General features: G+C 31.8%; 2 protein-coding genes across 2 annotated transcripts; both read left to right on the top strand.

Moving 5' to 3' along the window:
* Nucleotides 1-767: 767 nt before the first annotated feature.
* LOC114385510 (probable dual-specificity RNA methyltransferase RlmN) lies at nucleotides 768-4,695 on the top strand. The gene is made up of 10 exons (XM_028345624.1): nucleotides 768-1,071; nucleotides 1,159-1,234; nucleotides 1,372-1,469; nucleotides 1,781-1,882; nucleotides 2,037-2,123; nucleotides 2,390-2,506; nucleotides 2,777-2,880; nucleotides 3,606-3,745; nucleotides 3,844-3,980; nucleotides 4,087-4,695. Exons 1-10 carry the CDS (start codon nucleotides 880-882, stop codon nucleotides 4,282-4,284), a joined length of 1,251 nt encoding a protein of 416 aa, XP_028201425.1. The 5' UTR covers nucleotides 768-879; the 3' UTR covers nucleotides 4,285-4,695.
* A 3,265-nt stretch (nucleotides 4,696-7,960) lies between these two features.
* Nucleotides 7,961-11,533, top strand: LOC114385394 (serine/arginine-rich SC35-like splicing factor SCL30). Its single transcript, XM_028345452.1, has 8 exons — nucleotides 7,961-8,124; nucleotides 8,256-8,496; nucleotides 9,425-9,592; nucleotides 9,705-9,745; nucleotides 10,652-10,730; nucleotides 10,806-10,985; nucleotides 11,087-11,202; nucleotides 11,290-11,533. Exons 2-7 carry the CDS (start codon nucleotides 8,264-8,266, stop codon nucleotides 11,199-11,201), a joined length of 816 nt encoding a protein of 271 aa, XP_028201253.1. The 5' UTR covers nucleotides 7,961-8,124; nucleotides 8,256-8,263; the 3' UTR covers nucleotide 11,202; nucleotides 11,290-11,533.
* The last annotated feature ends 6,605 nt before the right edge of the window (nucleotides 11,534-18,138 follow it).

Here is an 18,138-nt window from a genome sequence, read left to right as displayed (position 1 = left end):
TTGGGTTTTGAAAAATATTTATAGCAACAAGTAAACCTTATTTTTTTACTAGGTTTATTAAAGGTCATTTGAATTGAAAAAAATTGTAGATAAAATTTTAATAATTTCAATAACTTATAATGGAAGAGATGAAAGGAAATAATCGATAGTGAAAATATTATCAATATAAAATTTTTATTATTAAAACATTTTACATACAAACGAAAAAAGAAAAAGAAAAGTATTAAATATTATAACTGAAATTCATGTTTAATAATAATAATAATAATAATTTTTAGCTTTATTTTAAATTTTTACTATAATTTATAAATAGTAAAATAAAAAGTAGTTATCATACATAATATTTATTAATGTATATTGTAACAAGGTTTCCAAATAATTTGTGTTTGATTTTGACATTAATGATCTCTAATGAGTTTATTGTAATTTTTAACACTGTTATATAGGATATTTTTTAAAATATAATTATTAATTTGATTAACAAAGATGAAAAATTTATTTTAGAACATTTTAAAATGACAAACACGCTTTTTTTTTATTATATGTCACTATGTTTAGATTAAAATAGAGAAAATACTTTTAAAATTCTATCACGCAATTGTAAATTTCAATGTACAAAGCAGAGAAGGAAAAATATGTTGCTTTAAAAGTACCCAACTAAAATCAAAATATACGCTGTTTTTTAACATGAAATTCATTTTTATTTTTTCCACATGCATTACCTTATTATTATTATTATTATTTAAAAAGAGAGAGAGAGAGAGAAGGGAAGGGTTTAAGTGAAAGGGGTTTTGTTTTGTTGTTCCTTTCCTTCCTCTTTGATCAGTTTTCATTATCTTCTTCTGATGCGAAAGTGAAGACTGAAGAGAAGATAAGACAATGCTAGCGCTACTCCAGAACTGCTCCATGCCCCTCGCACGTGCGGTGCGGTCTCCACCTCGCACGCACGTGCGACCTTGTTTCACGGCCGTGGCCTACGCATCCATTTCCTCACGTGCTAACTCCCAGTCTCAGGTTCTCCTCGGCTTGTCCGAGAAGGAGCTGCAACAACTCGCCCTTGACCTCAATCAGGTAAATTTATCATCTTTTCCCATTCAATTGCACCAAAATATAATATAATTTGAATTTCTCATTTTTTTGGCTTCAATTTTTTCTCAGGAAACCTATAGGGGCAAACAACTTCATCATTTTTTATACCAGAGGAAGCTCAGAGAAATTCAGGATTTCACTCAATGTGGGTTTATTTTTTGTAACTATTTTTTTTTTGTATTTATTTTTCATTCCCTTTAGTTTTTTTTTGTTTTTGGTTGATTGAGCGTTTGAGACTTAGCATTGCATTATGGTTCTGTTATGGTTTTTCTTGAATTGCAGTGCCTCAGGGATTTAGGAATACTCTTGAGGAAACTGGATGGAAGGTGGGCCGGTCTCCTATTTTCCAAACTGTAACTGCAGCTGATGGAACTGTTAAGGTAAATAGTAGTATAATCATAATTCGACAAAACGTTTTAAATGGTGGTCGCTGCTTCGTTGTTATTTATTTTGATGGTTTCTTTTTGTTTTAGTGTCCATCTTATGTTTTAAGATGTCCACGTGAAAGTGTAATATTGATTATGTGGTCGAGTTTGAATTATTTTGGCAAAGGTTTGAGTTTTATTTTTCCTTTTGGTGTTATACTTGGCACTTTCAAAAAAGTAGGATATTGACTTGCTCTTTAAGGAATGCGATTGTGGGTGTTTCCTTGGTTTCTTACTCTTTTTTGGGTTGGCATTTGATTTTGCAGTTGTTGTTGAAGTTGGAGGACAATAGATTGGTTGAAACTGTTGGCATTCCGGTTATGGTTGATAAAGGCCTGACTCGCCTCACAGCATGTGTTTCATCTCAGGTGTTTCGCTGGTTCCTGAATCATTAAATAATTAGCTGTTGTTTTCGCTCTTTGCTGGAGTATTTCTATATTTGATCTGGAATCTAATTTTTGTTTGTGAAAATTTGTTCTGATGTTTACATTGTTTTCTTATCGCCATCTGTTTGGATTCTAGGTTGGTTGCCCTTTACGCTGCTCTTTTTGTGCCACTGGAAAAGGGGGGTTTTCAAGGAATCTTCAGAGACATGAAATCATTGAACAGGTTTGTGTCATATCTCATCTCATTCATGTTTGTCCATTAAAGCAGTTTGATGTTAGATGACCTGCATGGTTGATGAGATGGTCAGATAGATTCGTAGGTCTTAGATTAATTTAAGGAAATAAACAGAAGAGAAAGGAAAAAGAATGTAAAAAGTAAAGATAAGATACTCTGGATCATTCTCATTGTGTTTAGGATTGTAAATGTTCTGAAACAAGCTTAACTTTGTTTACCACAAGACAGGGATAAAATTCATCTTATGTGAACAGGTCTTGGCCATTGAGGAGGTCTTCAAGAATAGGGTGACAAATGTAGTGTTTATGGGAATGGGTGAACCAATGTTAAACCTGAAGGCAGTACTTGAAGCACACCGTTGCTTGAATAAGGTGAATAAATGAATGTGATATGTGACATTATTTGCTTCCAAATGCACTCTATGCCACATGGGATTGAGAATGCATATGTAATTTATCTTCAATAGAAGTGCATACATGCAATAAAATTATATACATACATTGCTCTCTCCTTCAAAACTTCAAGAAATCAGTGTGTCTGCATAATGTTTGTCCTTATTTCACTTTCTACATTTCACTTTCCTGAATCATTATAATAAGTTTTGCTTATAAGTATGCTCATGTAGAATGTGTTTCTTGTAGGATGTACAAATTGGGCAAAGAATGATAACCATCTCCACTGTGGGCGTTCCAAATACAATAAAGAAACTTGCTTCTCACAAACTTCAATCCACTCTAGCTGTGAGGTAAATTACCTTTGATACAAATGAAATTTCGACTTGCCAATAATTTGAATCTTCATGCTAAGGTAGATGTCAGGTGGAAAAATGGCATTTGCACCAGTATTTAGACCTTTGGGCTGCCAGCCAACCACAGTAACTGGCACCCTTTATGATTATAATATGCTGCAGTTCTTTTCTTTTGTTTGTTAGGCGAAGGTGATGTGTCAGGTTCATTGTGACAACAAATTTAAATTACCTCATGTCCCTGGTGAAGAAATTTCTAGTTCTTCATCTTGAATTTTCATATTATTAGGTGTTACTCAATGCAACTTCATTACATCTTCAAATATTGGGGATAAAATTTGAACTTTCATCAGTCTATGTATTTGTTCCATTGCCTCGTAATTTTCTCCAGAACCTAAATTTCAAAGCAGCAGCTTTACCACAGACATTGCTGGAATGTTGCAAGTGCACTTTCTATTAAGTCAGTTGAAGATATAAACCTTAAAACAGCATTGATCTTTTTATCTTCCATCCCCTTTTTTGAGTAGAATGTATGGTAATCTCTTGCTAAACTGATCTCTCTCCCACCTGCTTCAAAATAAATAAATTCCTTGTCAACTATTTTGGATTTGTGGCTGCAGAGTATAGCATTATTTTCTTCCTGTGTTTAATTTCAGAGAGCTTTTAAATGGATTCTTTCAGATGCATATTCTAGTATGTGAATTTTCTTTTGTACTTTGCATCAGCCTACATGCTCCTAACCAGAAACTTAGGGAGACAATTGTTCCAAGTGCAAAATCCTATCCACTGGATGCACTTATGAGTGATTGCAGAGAATACTTTCAGCAAACTAGTAGGCGGGTTTCCTTTGAATATGCACTTTTAGGTATTGGATGTTCCAATACATACTACTTCCTTTTCTTATAAAAAGTTTGGTGGAATCCTTATAATGCACATGACACTTTCTTCATTATGTTTGAGCAGCTGGAGTCAATGACTCGGTAGACCATGCATTAGAACTTGCTGAGTTACTTCATCGATCGGGCAGTGGATATCACGTCAACTTGATACCTTTCAATCCAATAGAAGGCTCTGAGTATCAGCGTCCTTCCAAGAGAGCAGTATGATTACTTTCTTTTCTTTTGTTCATTTTAAACAAGATTTAGTTCATGGGTTGAGTGATCTTTGTAATTTTGGATGTTTAATCTGAAGTTCCTTATTTGGTAGGTGCTAACATTTTCTGGTGCTTTGGAGTCCTCTAAAATAACTGTTAGTGTACGTCAAACAAGAGGACTGGATGCAAATGCAGCTTGTGGTCAGCTACGGAACAAGTTCCAGAAAACTCCTTTAGTCACTGACCCTTTTGATCTTGCAGTCACCGACACTTCTATGCCATACAATAACAATTTTGCAGTAAGCAGTTGATGAGAGGCTTGATGAGCCAAAGAGCATATATCTATTACCAGTTGTGAAGTGATGAAGGTGTTTGCTGTTGCTGTATCAGTTGTAATATCAACTTGTCATCTGAGAAATTGTGGACAGACACCTAATTGCTTGTTGGCGATTCTGCTGGAGCATGCTGACCTGGGATATTAGTTTTGTTGGAATCTATGGCATCTATATGGACTAAGAAACAGCTTAGAGTAGAGAGGGTTAGGCCAAAAATAAGTGATTAGGGGTCAAGTGGGAGAGATTTTCTTATGTTTTGGACCTCTTGTGCTTGGTATATATTGTTGTTGCAACTATTGATCCCGCTTGTAAAAATCCTACTGTTTACTCTCTGTATAACACTACGTCAATCAATTAGAAATCACGAACACATGGTATTTAAAGTAATTATTGTTGTATAAGTCAACAATATTATCACACATGATAATTCATAATTGAATGAAAATGTAAAAACTTTTACTTAAATTCCTGTTTTTATTATGATTGTGACATTATTATGGTGAAAACTGACATGATTTTAGAATAATTTGGTCACTTAAGTGGAATACATCTTGAGATTATAAATTTAAATTCTCATATTTTTTTAGAGCGAAATAATTTCCATGCATACTCTATTTACTAAAGTCGAAAGCCTTTCTAATTTTGTTATACATGTCTTGATTTTTTTACATTAAATCAATATTTTTTTTTCTTTAGTTAGTTATTTAATTTCTTTAATTAATACTTAAACTCTTTCAATTAATAATTGACATAATCAGATTTTACAAATCATCACTAAAATAATGTAATCAATTAAATTTTAGGATTTTTTTCAAATCTGTGGCTTTTTAAAGATATTTTTATTTTAATTCGTGTTTTGTTGCTAGTTGTAAATAAATTAATAGTATACTAATTAAATTAATCTTTTTTCTCTCTCTCAGTATAGTAAGTTTTACGTTCAATTGTTTTTTTTTTACCTAATTACTGTATTATAAGCCAAACTATCGATCATAAAAAATTAGTTTAATTGTAGTTCTATCTGTTTAACTATAACTCGTGTATTTTTACCAACTTGGGTAGAATTAGATTTCTTAAGGTTTCAAAATCTAGAGGAACACCTTTATACCAACTAGATTAGGACCCATGCAATGCATAGGTAAATTGTTGTGTTACTTAATACAAATTTCTCTCATAAAATATTTAGATTAATTTACAAAATTTCTGTGAATATTTCTTTAATCCTAAGAATAAAACATGGAATTATTTTTTGGGGTATTTTTTTAAAAAAGTGTGTAATATATATGACAATACTTATTTTATTATATTTTAACAAATGTACGAATAAATTTTTTAATCCCATATTCCCAAAAATAAATAAATAATACATTAAATAAACACTCCTTAATTATTTATCAAACAAGTTGGTAATATTTTATCTACATAATCAATTACTACTTACTTTGATGCCATAAACTTTGTATATATCTATATCAACAAAATGTGTGTATTGCATTATATATTAACATTTAGCAAAAACATGTATTACATTATAGTACACTATTATATTTAGATTATTTTTAATTAAGAATCTCACCGATATGCAAGACTCCAAAATGCTTATTGCATCCCATTTTAGATTTTGCTCATGAACAATTCCTTTGCAATATGGCACAATTTTGAGGTTGGCCTTCAGGACATGCTACCACTACCCTATCAAATTGCAGGTAGAATCAAATTACACCAAAGATCCGCATAAGAGTCTTGATAAATACACCAAGATTTAGGTCTCACCAAACATGCACCTTAATCAATACCTACATCCTTCTCCCACCTCTAATATATTTGTGTTCCAACTTTATTACTCTCGCAGCATCAACATGACAGTGAATACTTACAATAATAATTATTTGAAGCATGACCAATACCAAAATAACCACCTCCACCATCTCTTTCAAGTCTCTCCTCTTTAAATAAAAATAGTTGAAATTTTGTTGCCTCAAATTATCCACCTGCTGCATAATTTAACAACGAAACAAAAATGACTTCAAAGAATTACTTAGAGTTGTCCCACGTTTTAATCCCTTCAACATCTTTATTTTTGTACATAAAAAGAAAAGTACATAGTAAGAAAAGAACCATGACTCCATGAGGCTACAAACCCAATGAGCACTAAGTTCATGAAAATATTGAAATAAGTTAGAATTAAACCATTCAACTTGCTAATTCATTTTGAAGCATAATTTAAACTATTTTTTTTATAAAAAAAAAACTTGCATTAAATTTGGGCTGGACAATGAATTGACCATTTCAAAGTTCTTGTTCAAGCTCAGTCCCTATATAATCTTGTCACAAAGCTGCTAAGTGATTTGTTGTCTGAAATTAGTGAGATATTTCTTTATTTGTGAGATTTGTAATTTTTTAATCAGTCTAGGGTATAAACAAATGTAGTGTCGCACTCTCGGTCATTAACTTTACTCCTTTTGAATTTAAAATCTAATGTATAAAACATTGTATATCCCCTTTTTTCATATCTACAAGATTTAATAAAAAGATTAAAAAAGTAACAACAAATATATATTTAAATAATAAAGTATCTTAAAAATTAGCAGGAGGTGGAATCTTTCCTCCATCCCATCTCTTGTAAAGAAAACACACACACACATACACACACATATATATATATATATATATAATCATTTTTGTGTGTATTTTTTTAATAACTTTTAATAACAATAATTTTTTTTTTTAAATTTTCATTATTAAAATCAGGTCTTTTTATCTCTATCAGTTTACCTTCATATTATTTGAAATTAATAGCGTAATCAACAATTTACATACATAACATGATCCTTTACCGAATAAAGATTTTTAATGAATTCATTGGCAATTTTAATTTGTTTAAATATATGATTGATGATTTTTTTTCTTCCATGTTTACACCTTAAAAATAAAATAATAATGAGGAAATATCCTTGAACACCACAGAATATATCATTTAATATTTAGTCTATTTATATTAGATATTTAAAATATACTACAATAATATTAGTCAAAATTAAGATATTAAACTTTATAAAATGTTCTATATCACCTATGTAGTGGGTTTTTGTTTTGGCATCATGTTCATGTTGATCCGCATCTTGTTGTTGTTATTGTAGCTTCTCAGTGATTTGGATTGTCTGACACAACTTTAATGTTGGATGTCAAGTTAGAATAAGTATTCCAAACCCGATACATGATAATCACATTTTTCTAATTTTGTGTTAGTAATTGGACAAGTAAAGAAACTTAATTTTTAATTTCAAAATTTGAATATTTTTCTTATTAAATGGTCTAAATCGTACCTTTCAAAAGATTAAAAACGTAGTTAAGTGTAAAAAAAATTATAATTAAATCAGCTATAATTCAAATTTTAGATTTTACATATATGTTCAAAATATATAATGGCTGATAATAAACAAAATATCACAAAAAACTGAGTAGCAACTTTTATTTATAATTTTTTTTTCAAGTTAAGAAAAGAAACATTTTTAATATTTTTTTATCTGTAAAAATAAAAAATATTATTAAAAAAAATTAAAACATTCACGCGGTCAACCAATTTGACCTCTGCTGAAAATATTTGCATTTAGTATCATTAATATATTTTCAAGCCGTTTTCTCTTCTAACTAGCACGTGAGAAGCAAATACACGAATAAACAAGAAGACATTAAAATGGTGTGTTGGTCCTAGGGTTTAAAATCGGGTTGCTCTCCGAAGACAAGAAACGAATCGAAGTCTTTTTCTTCTTCTTCCTCCTCTTACGAACTCGCGAGATTTCTTTGTCCTCACTCAAGGTAAATTCACTTTCTCATTCTCAATTTCTCTATGTTATTGCGTGCTTTCCGAGAACAATCATTGAACAATATTTAATTAAGCGCGTTCGAATTTGCCTATGATGATTCTTGGTTGTTTCATTGTTTGTTAGGGTTAGGGATGCGGCGGAACAGTCCAGCATACTACAGTCCTCCGCGGCGAGGATACGGTGGCGGTGGCCGAGGAGGAGGGTCCGGCAGGAGGGGATTCGGTGGAGGCAGGCGCAGGGACAGCAATGGGAGCCTCTTGGTTCGTAACATTCCCCTCGATTGCAGACCCGAGGAGCTTCGCGTCCCTTTCGAACGATTCGGGCCTGTTCGTGATGTTTACATACCCAAGGATTATTATTCTGGGTGAGTCACTCACTCAATTAATAGTTTATTTGAGGACTAGGTTTTATTATAGATTAAGAGTTTTTTTTAGGGTTAGGTTGTGTTTTTGTTTTCAAATTGAAGGCAGGTTGTTGAGTAGTTGATTGTTTCAGGGTGTCGAAGCGCTGTTGGGTGCAGATGTTAGCCTTGATTTTGATTTGGTCATGTTTAGATAAACTTCTCAATAAGCCCATATAGGAGAAGAAAATAAGAAGATGAAATGAAATAAGCTCATGTATAAGTGAAAAATCAGCTTTTGGAGAAGCTAAACGAGAGAGCTTCTACTTTTAACTTACAAAGAAGCTTGTTTCTTTTTTTCTTTATTTTTTTCTCTCTTGGAAGTGCTTATGAGAAGTTTATCCAAATAGACCTAAGTGTTTTATTTTTTAAATTTTGGATTGTTGAATTGATCTTGGACTGGTTTGTCAGGGGGTATGTTTGTTTGAAATTGTTCAAGTTAAAACAAGACCAAGCCCCAAGTTTGAAGAGGAGATCTACTCACTCTTTTAACAAATTGGTCCCCAATTTTGTTAGTGTTCATACTTCAAACCAAGAGAAATTATATAATTACACAACACAATGAATGCAAGATTGGTTGGTTGGTTCTTGGCCCAATTGAAGGCGTCGTGAGGAGGTTTTTTTAGTTTGTGGTTGTGGGAGCTTTGTGCTCAAGTGCTTCTTGTAAGTACAACGAGTGTTGAAGAATTTTTGAAGTCTCTTCTGTTTAGAATGTAAGTAAAGGAAAGGCCCAGTCACAACTAAGCTTTGGATTTTTAGAGGATTTAGTAAATTCAGCAACCACTGCTGTGTGCATGTTTCAAGTATGTAAAGAAAGCATATTCTACAATCTGTCTCTGCCAATGTTTTTCTAGCAATGTTGGAATGAAGCTTCACTTTTTTCCCCATACAGAGAACCTCGAGGCTTTGCATTTGTGCAGTTTGTGGATCCTTATGATGCCTCAGAGGCACAGTACCATATGAACAGACAGATTTTTGCTGGAAGGGAAATATCTGTAGTTGTGGCTGAAGAGACAAGAAAAAGACCAGAGGAGATGCGCCACAGGACTAGTAGGTTCAGGTATTTCTTTTGCTTTTCCATCCGTGTCTGCCCCTATCATGTGATGGAATACAAAACTTTTAGTTTAACTGTTTCCCTTTAAATATATTTATATGGTTTTTGTATTTTACAGAGGACCAGCAAGCTATGGAGGCCGAAGGTCTTCTCATTACGGTAATGTCAATTTTAAAATATATAACCGTGTGAGATTTAAAATTGTGTTCCACCTGCAATTATAATGCATTTTTTCTTCTTCTGTCACATTAGAACTTCTATCCTTGTTGGTTGAATTTTGAGATTGGAATTATAGTTTGAGGGATGGAATGTCTTATCTGATTGAATTGATAATTTGATCATCTTTGTTTTGCTGATTAGAATCAGTTATCTTAAAAAATGGCTTGTTCCAATAATGAATCTAAAGTCTAGACTATTGCTTATTTTAGTCGGAATTAGCGTCAGTGGATTTAAGCCCTGTGTTATTTATGTAATTTTTTGTAGTTCTGTAGCAAGACTTGGTACCCATAAGTTCTATTAACATATTGATTGCTCCGGCTATTAGTTGTGAAGATTTCTGAGCGTATATGAAACGTTCCTGTCTTTAAAAGCTAATTTAATTAACATACTTGGTTTAGTTGGCTTACTTAAAACCATTTTAAGGAGTTGAAGACTGTCCTTACTCAAGTGCTGGATCCCATCAATGATTGCTATGACGGGGATCCAGACATGGCTAACTTGCCAAGGTGATGAACTGGTGATGGCTGGCAGCCAATTTTTCATAATGCTAGTTTTCTTGTAGCACTGGTGGGAATCTTGCCAGAGGACATGTTTTTTCATAATATTCTGCCTCCCATCCCCCTCAAATTTTGGTGAATCATATAATAATCTGTTAGGTTCCTCTTCTTAAGAATTCCAATTTTCATGCATCTTATTAAATCAGAATCAATAACTAATTTGTTTCACCGGATGCATTCATTTATTTGAAGAATTGTGCAATATTGAAGTTTTGTTCTTCTGTTGGCCCAAATGTGAAGTGGCATTGCTTTGCATTTCTCATTGAGACTAGTGGCTTTTGTTTATCAGGGCGTTCTCGATCTCGCTCAATTACCAGATCACGCTCGCCACCTTATCACTCTGGTTCTAGAAATCGATATCGCTCAAGGCAAGATTCTTTGAAGTGTCTTCATGTTATTGTCCACTGAAGCATGTAATCATGCTTTTAATTGATATTTGCCAGGTCCTATTCTCCTGCTCCAAGACGACAAAGCGATTACTCTGTTTCCCCTGGGAGGCAAGCTGAGCACCCCAGATCACCAAGAGGTCCTCCCAGGGAGAAGGATGGTGATCAAAAGCGTAGGTCTTATTCTCCTGCTTATGGCAATGGTATCGAACAGAATCAAAGCAATGGATATGCTGAGTGAGTCAATCCATTTTCTGTTTAGCTTCTTTACTTGACTGTGTGTCTGGTTTTCCCCCCTACTTGTGAGTTTACACTTTGTATTATCATTCTATGAAAAGGAAATCTATGTACAAGTCTGAGGCTGATGCTGATCGTAGCCAGTGGAAGTCATCGAGATCACCCCCTGGATCTAGATCAAGATCTGCTGAATTGTCACCAAGGCGTGGAAGATGAGGTAAAATGTTCAAGAGTAGGACTTTTTATATTTGGAGATTGGTTTTTCTTTAGGTTTGATTTTGTTCTGATGGTTTTCTTAATGCAGGTTGCAGGTAGCTGGCAATGTGCTGCTGGGGCTTCTGTACATTTCCTGCAACTTATCGCAACATTTGCAAAATCCTGTATTTTGCTTGAAGTTTGCGAATATGATGGATGAATGTATAATAATTGACTTGATGTGCGGGTTTTATATTTGGATATTTTGAACTTTCATAACTAACCGTGAATGATGAATTGTTGAGTTTGTTTTATGACCCTATGTTTTCAAGTTGACTGTTGCTGTTGTATTAGCTTGTCACCAAGTACAAATTGCAAACTAAATTGTTATCTGGTAACAAAAATAAAATTCTACACGTAGAAGGAATTTGAAAGTGAAATTTGTACCTTGTTTGGATAAGCACCTTGAATAAGTATTAATTTGGGTAAAGTCTGTTAAGTAAATTCTAGAAATGCGTACTAGAATTCTTTTGAATAAATTGGAGTTGCCTTAGATAATTCTTATTTGACTCTGAATTCATGTTAAAATCTGGTAATAATTCAATCCCTGATAAAAATAATAGGACAAAACTTTTTATTTATTGCGGGGGTAACTCAAGTGAAAAGTTAATTGGAAATAGCAACTCCAATTTATAATAACTATCCTTGAATAAACTGTATTCATCATACTTTGGTGGGCCGAGTGGTTATAAAAATATTTTCAATGGAAGAATTGAATTTGGGTGCTTGGCTTTATTTTAGTGGTTTTTTTTTTTCATTTTTTATTGAGTCCTATCTTATTTCTTTACTCACAAAATTTCACATTTTGACTTAAAAAAATATCTTTTATTGGAATATTATATAAGCAGATATGCTTTTACAAGAACTCTAATTCATTTGTTAATGGTATTCTTTAAGTTGCTTTAACTTTAAGAATCTACGTTATTAACTACAATGGAGTTACTTGTGTTTTAAATAATTTTTTTTAAAAATTATATATTTTCTAGAAGTTATTGCTTTACTTAAAAAAAATATATTGTAATTGTGTAAGGAGTTTATAAGTTACAAGTTAATTGAAAAATAAACTAAAAACTAATAAAATAAACTTGCTTACTAAACAAATTTATTTTAATCGAATCAATTTATAAACTAGTTTATTTTTTGTATTGGCAAATAAATATATATTAAAGCACAAGAAGTGCAAAGAAATACACCATGAGAATGATGAACCAAGAAGCTTATTATATACAAGAATAGTTGTTGCATATACTAAGATACGAGACCATCTAAAACAGCACGTACAATACTGAACCAAGTAAAGAACCCCAAAGCTATACAATTAAATCCCACCAGCTTTTTGTCATCTAGCCGTGGCATTGGTGCCCAGCAGAAGCCTCTGTTTCTTTTGAAGACCCATCAAGAATGAGCGTGACACCGGATTATTGCTTCAATAATAAAAGCTAAAGTTAATGTTCTTCATCATAGCTTTTAGCCAACTCCAAGCAGATTCTTTGTTGTTAAAAATGACTCCATTACGCGTATCTTCCAAATAGACCATACCATTGCTACCCATATTCCCCACCAGGCTCTTCTCGGTTTGTTTCCACTCCATCTACCACAATGTTGCCAAAAATGTGTACAAGGGCACGAGGGAAGAACAGACACCAACCTTCCCTTTGGTATATCCTTGACCAAGAGAAGAGTAAGTGCACCAAGTTCTCCTCCAAATTACAGAGGGGACATAGAAGTTGCCCGCTAGTAACCAAATTCCTCCTTCTTACGTTGTCCCTTGTTTGGATTCTGTCCAACATCAGTTTCCAGCAAAAACCAATAGTTTTGGAGGGTGCAAATAATGTCCCTTGTTTGCCACTTGAAGACATCATTATTCGCTTCATCATATTAGTTAATTTATAAACCAAGTGATTCAACATTCAAGTGATATTTAAATTTGATTTTTAACACAAATAATTTTTAATCAAATTTTACTTAATTTTCAGCCGAATTCTAAATTAATGTCATTTTTTTCAATGGAGGACTAAGACAAAAAAAATGTTCTACCACCATTTTTATTTATAGAATTCAACTTTTTAAATTTGTTTGTTCCTTTGTATAAGATCCAATCCATATTGTCTTATACATTATTTTTTTTAGACTAAGAATAACCTTCATTGAAAAATAAAAAAAATTATATTAACATGCAGTTAGAAGAAGAAAAAAATTATTGAGAATGATATTTTTAGAAAAAAATATATTAATTTAGAATAAATTTATTGTCATATCAACGGTTAGAAGAAAGAAAAATATTAATGATAATAATATTTTTAGAAAAGTATATAAATTTAGAATAAACTTATTGTCATCAACTATATTAATTATTTTTTTTAATCTTACTGAATTAGGTAAGTGGGTCTTATAAATAAAAATAAAATATTAGTTAATTTATAAACTAGTTAAACTAACTTAGATTGTAAAATAACTGGCCAAACACACTCATATTAGTTAATGTTGAATTTGAGTTGCTATATAATAATTGTTAATGAAGTTATAAAAGATTTATAGTTAGTAAACTATTGTGTTTTCCTTAATTTTTCAATTGATAAAAGCAGGTTGGATATATAACTAAAATTAATAAAATGAGTCAAAAATTTAAACTAAATGAAAAGAATTCTATATTTAATATCTTAAAAATAAAAAATATAATATGTTTAAGTAATTAGGATGATTAAATAAAATGTATTAAATATCAGAATTATTACAATATCGTGTTGAATAGAATACTTAATATCAATTTTCAATTTTTTTTTTTGTCAAACTAACATTTCTGTGTTATCTTGGGTTGACTCAGATATAGCAAGCCGTGTGATTATTTCTACAAGCCATCTTCTAGAGCCAATGGAAAAGTGGAAATAACACAGAGTACTTGTCCTATCATTTTCATTTTTTCAGTTGAAACAATTTCAGAGTGACCGTGATGTGAGGTCATAGGAAGGTTTCCAGACGATAAAAAAAAAGGAACTTAGATGAAGTTAGTTTATGTTTTTGCTTTCAAATTCTTAAATTAATTAGTGGTATTATAAAAATATTTTGTTATTATTTTAAATGGAAATTATTTAATGGTATTATAAAAAATTAAAAATATAAATATGTTATTATTTGATTTGAGAAATTTCCAGTAACGTGTGAGTTTAGGCATGATATAAAGAATTTGTCAGTTTGTGTTTATTTATCTATTTTCTAATAAATTTTAATCAGACCTTATACATTTTTTTACGTGGGGGAATAGAATAAACCTATTCAGAGGTTTACTCGTTCGTCCTCGTTTGTATCACAGGCTGCTCATTTTGACTATTAAGGTTTCTTTCTTCATTCTAAAACCAGGGAAGGTTCTAATTCATTTCCTTGCCAACTTAGAGAGAGAGAGAGAGAGAGAGAGAGAGAGAGAGAGAGAGAGAGAGAGAGAGAGAATTCATGGTCAGTTCTCTGTTCTATTGTTTATTTTCGTAGAAATTTGTATAGCATTAACAATCATGACCAGACTAATATTTTATGATTTTTGTGTTGCATGTGCTAAATTGTAGAACTTGACATGGAGGGATAGGAAAAAGAAACTTTTAATTGTCACCAATTACCATGAAAAGGAAAGTTAACATCTGATAGATGTGATTTCATAAACCGTTTTTTGAAAGTACTTAGGTTCACTAATGTAGTTCATGATTAGCTGGACTTACAAGGTAAGCTTCTCCAAACCAAAGTTGAATTACTTAAAGATAGTAGTTAATTTCGCCAAAAGAGAACAAGGATCAATTTGGAGAGATGTATATATTTGACACACATTTCGACTCAGTTTAAAATTCTTCTTTAAACCGTGTAGTTCATACAAGATATTGGACCCACTTACCTAAACAGAAGATTCATATGCACGACCTCAAAACTTGTAACAAGCATTTCTAATACTTAGTGTTGTGTAAAATTACTGAATCATTTAATTCTGTTTTGTGATTGTAAGAGTGGAAAAATGAAATATAAAGGGCATGCAGTTCATCTGCAAGTGGTATACTGATGCAATCTACCGTTTCTTCCTTTCTTTCTTTTTATAAAAGAATTAAAATTTTTGTAGTTAAATGCTTAGAGCTTAAGAATCTCACGCTAGAAGGGCACCACAGGAGAGGGAATAATAATTAAGGACTCTGTCCGACATGGAGTTTTTTTTCCCCTTCATTTCTCTCCCCTCCCCCTCCCTTTGTGTGTATTTCACTAAGGACTAAACTTAGATGCAGTTCTATAAGTACTTTTAGTGCTGTTCTCCAATCAGAATTGGAGTTTCACTTCAATAATTTATATTGATTATTGGCCTTTAATGGAAACCTTTATTTTGTAGATTATCAAAGTGAAACTCCGATTTTGATCATAGAATAACACAAAAACCACTTATGAAATTGTATCTAAGTTTTGTCCTTTCACTATTTCCTTTGTAGAAGGATATGGCAAGCAAAGAAGAAAAGTTTGCTTTCTTCTTCCCTTTTTCAACTGCCTAATAATACTGCAATTTAAAGTATCAAACTCACGTATACATGCACTACTTACAAAAATAGTGGATATTATATTACTAGCCTTAAAGTAACAAAATGCTAATAAAAACTGAAATGAATTTTCAGTTTTTTGCCATTAATAAGGTTTATGGTTAGTTGGCTTTATTTAATGGTGCAGAGGGGGCCAGAAATCCCGTATGGAATGAGAAATTTGTATTCAGAATGGAATACCCTGGATCAGGTGATCAATACAAGCTCAACCTAAGAATCATGGACAAGGACGTATTTTCTGCAAATGACTTTGTTGGCCAGGCTACGTAAGTCTTCTATAGCTTCTTAAATTAAGTGCTCAACCTATGAGTTGCTTTTATTGACTAAGTGGAAAATTTTAGGTTCTAAAACTTACATGTTAACATTTTGTTACGGATCTAATTAAGCATTTTGATTCCTTTATATCCAATGAAGAAGGGTGGCACAAAATGCAAAATCAGGACACCCTTACTTACTCTAGGATCACGACAAAAAAGATCATAAAGCATACCCTTACTTTTTATTTCTTGTTAAAAAAGGGTCAATTTTCTGTATCCAGAATCTATGTGAAGGATATATTGGCAGAAGGAGCAGCTGAGCTTCGTCCTCACAAGTATAGCGTGGTTTGAGCTGAGTGCTCATATTTCTTGTTATGCAAAGAACTGCAAAGAATATAAGTTTTGATTTCATATGAAAAACACGCTAGTCGTGATGCACAATGATAAATTTGAAATGAGGCTAGTAAAAAGGTAGTATATGATATCTAAGAGTTTCTTTAATGTTGTTCTTGGAATTCACAGGAAGAGGAATATATTGAAGATGATGTTGGAGCATGGAAGGAAAGTTGCTTTTAGTTCAGTGTGCTTCAGATATGGAGTTTGGAATGTAACATGGTTACATGGAGACAACTCTTTTATGTCTTTTCTGTATGTAGTTGAATATGCATTGGATTTGAATTCCTTTCTAGTGTTTATGATGTGATGAAAAAACTTGGCATTATTATGACTGTTGTTAATGAGTTTAACCATACAATTTGTAATCAACTAATCATCGCACAAGGAGTGAATGTACATAATCATTACTTGGAAATTTGGTCTCTGATTGAAACTCTGAGATTATTTTCAGGTCAATTACCTTGAATCTTCCTTTGTTAAAATGTAACTAGGTGGCAAATTTTCCCCAAGAAATGCTCCTTTTATTGTTATGTATTCATGGACCTTTTTGGAAATATGGAATCATTTATCTACGTACGATTGAACTTTGAACTGGATTTGTATCTAATTAAAAAAAATTGTAATAATTCTTACTTTATAATTAATTCTTTGGAGTACTTAACATATTTTCAAATTCTAATATGCAAATAGATTTAAATTTGAGAACTTAATGTAAAATTATCAAAGAAGAACTAAGATATTTCTAATACATATTATTATTGAATAAACTCTTTCTTTATTTGGTTTATGAATGAGATAACTTTTTAGCTTGGTTCCTTAAGAAAGAAAATGAAAGGAAAGAAATAATTTATACGTAAAATAACATAAATGTCCTAAACAAAAAAAATATAAGATATAAATTCTAATTTTTTTGTTCTTCATACATAAACTTCCCTTCTATCTTTGCTGCCCAAATTTGGAGGAACGGACCCAGTAAATATTGTGGTGTTTTCCTACGCCCACAATCATTCCTTCTATTTTCTCTAAAAATTAAAACTGATACTAAAAGTCATTTTAAAGCTAAAGTTTAATATAAGAGTTAAAAAAAATTCACTGGGGTTGGCTAGTAGTGGGCTGTTTTGATAGTGTTCTTACGGACTTGAAGTAACCTTCTTATGAAAACGGGCTAGTAGTTATGGGTAAATCATTTAAGTTTTTGAAAAATAGAAATGAGTGTGAAAGTTCCTAAAAGATTCAAACATGAATTGGTCATCATTTTGGTTCACCATCACTTAAATTCAATAAAAATGAAAATTATAATATCTTTTAGATGAAACAAATAATGAATATATTTTTATTTATTCACTTTAAAAATAGACTTGTTTCAGAATGACAACATTCTAGGAAAATAACTCAACTAATTTTAAGGGAAGAAAAATCTAGTTGCTTGATTCATTCCAAAATAGACCAGTAGATCTCATAGTGACTATTGACAAGTCATATAACGAGAACTGGTCATCAACACCTACATGATAAAGACAATTTGAATAACGGTATGTATGGCACCAAATAAAAATAGGTTTAACGTGTATCACTAATCACTTCTCTAGACAAACCGATTCTCTCCATAGAAAAGGATTGGTCTTCAAAACGAGTTTGGTACAGGAACTAGCTAGAGGGGAAAAAAAGTATAATTCTTCAATACTT

Source organism: Glycine soja, chromosome 14 (assembly GCF_004193775.1).
Source record: "Glycine soja cultivar W05 chromosome 14, ASM419377v2, whole genome shotgun sequence".
Classification (NCBI taxonomy): domain Eukaryota; kingdom Viridiplantae; phylum Streptophyta; class Magnoliopsida; order Fabales; family Fabaceae; genus Glycine; species Glycine soja.
This window is presented reverse-complemented; position numbering and strand designations above follow the sequence as displayed.

Excerpts from the sequence above, each read along its gene's own strand:
- LOC114385394 (XM_028345452.1), top strand. The coding sequence starts at position 8,264 with ATGCGGCGGAACAGTCCAGCATACTACAGTCCTCCGCGGCGAGGATAC. Across the intron at positions 9,593-9,704 it reads CACAGGACTAGTAGGTTCAG|AGGACCAGCAAGCTATGGAG; the intron begins GTATTTCTTTTG and ends TGTATTTTACAG. Across the intron at positions 10,731-10,805 it reads AGAAATCGATATCGCTCAAG|GTCCTATTCTCCTGCTCCAA; the intron begins GCAAGATTCTTT and ends GATATTTGCCAG.
- LOC114385510 (XM_028345624.1), top strand. The coding sequence starts at position 880 with ATGCTAGCGCTACTCCAGAACTGCTCCATGCCCCTCGCACGTGCGGTG. Across the intron at positions 2,507-2,776 it reads CACACCGTTGCTTGAATAAG|GATGTACAAATTGGGCAAAG; the intron begins GTGAATAAATGA and ends TGTTTCTTGTAG. Across the intron at positions 3,981-4,086 it reads AGCGTCCTTCCAAGAGAGCA|GTGCTAACATTTTCTGGTGC; the intron begins GTATGATTACTT and ends CTTATTTGGTAG.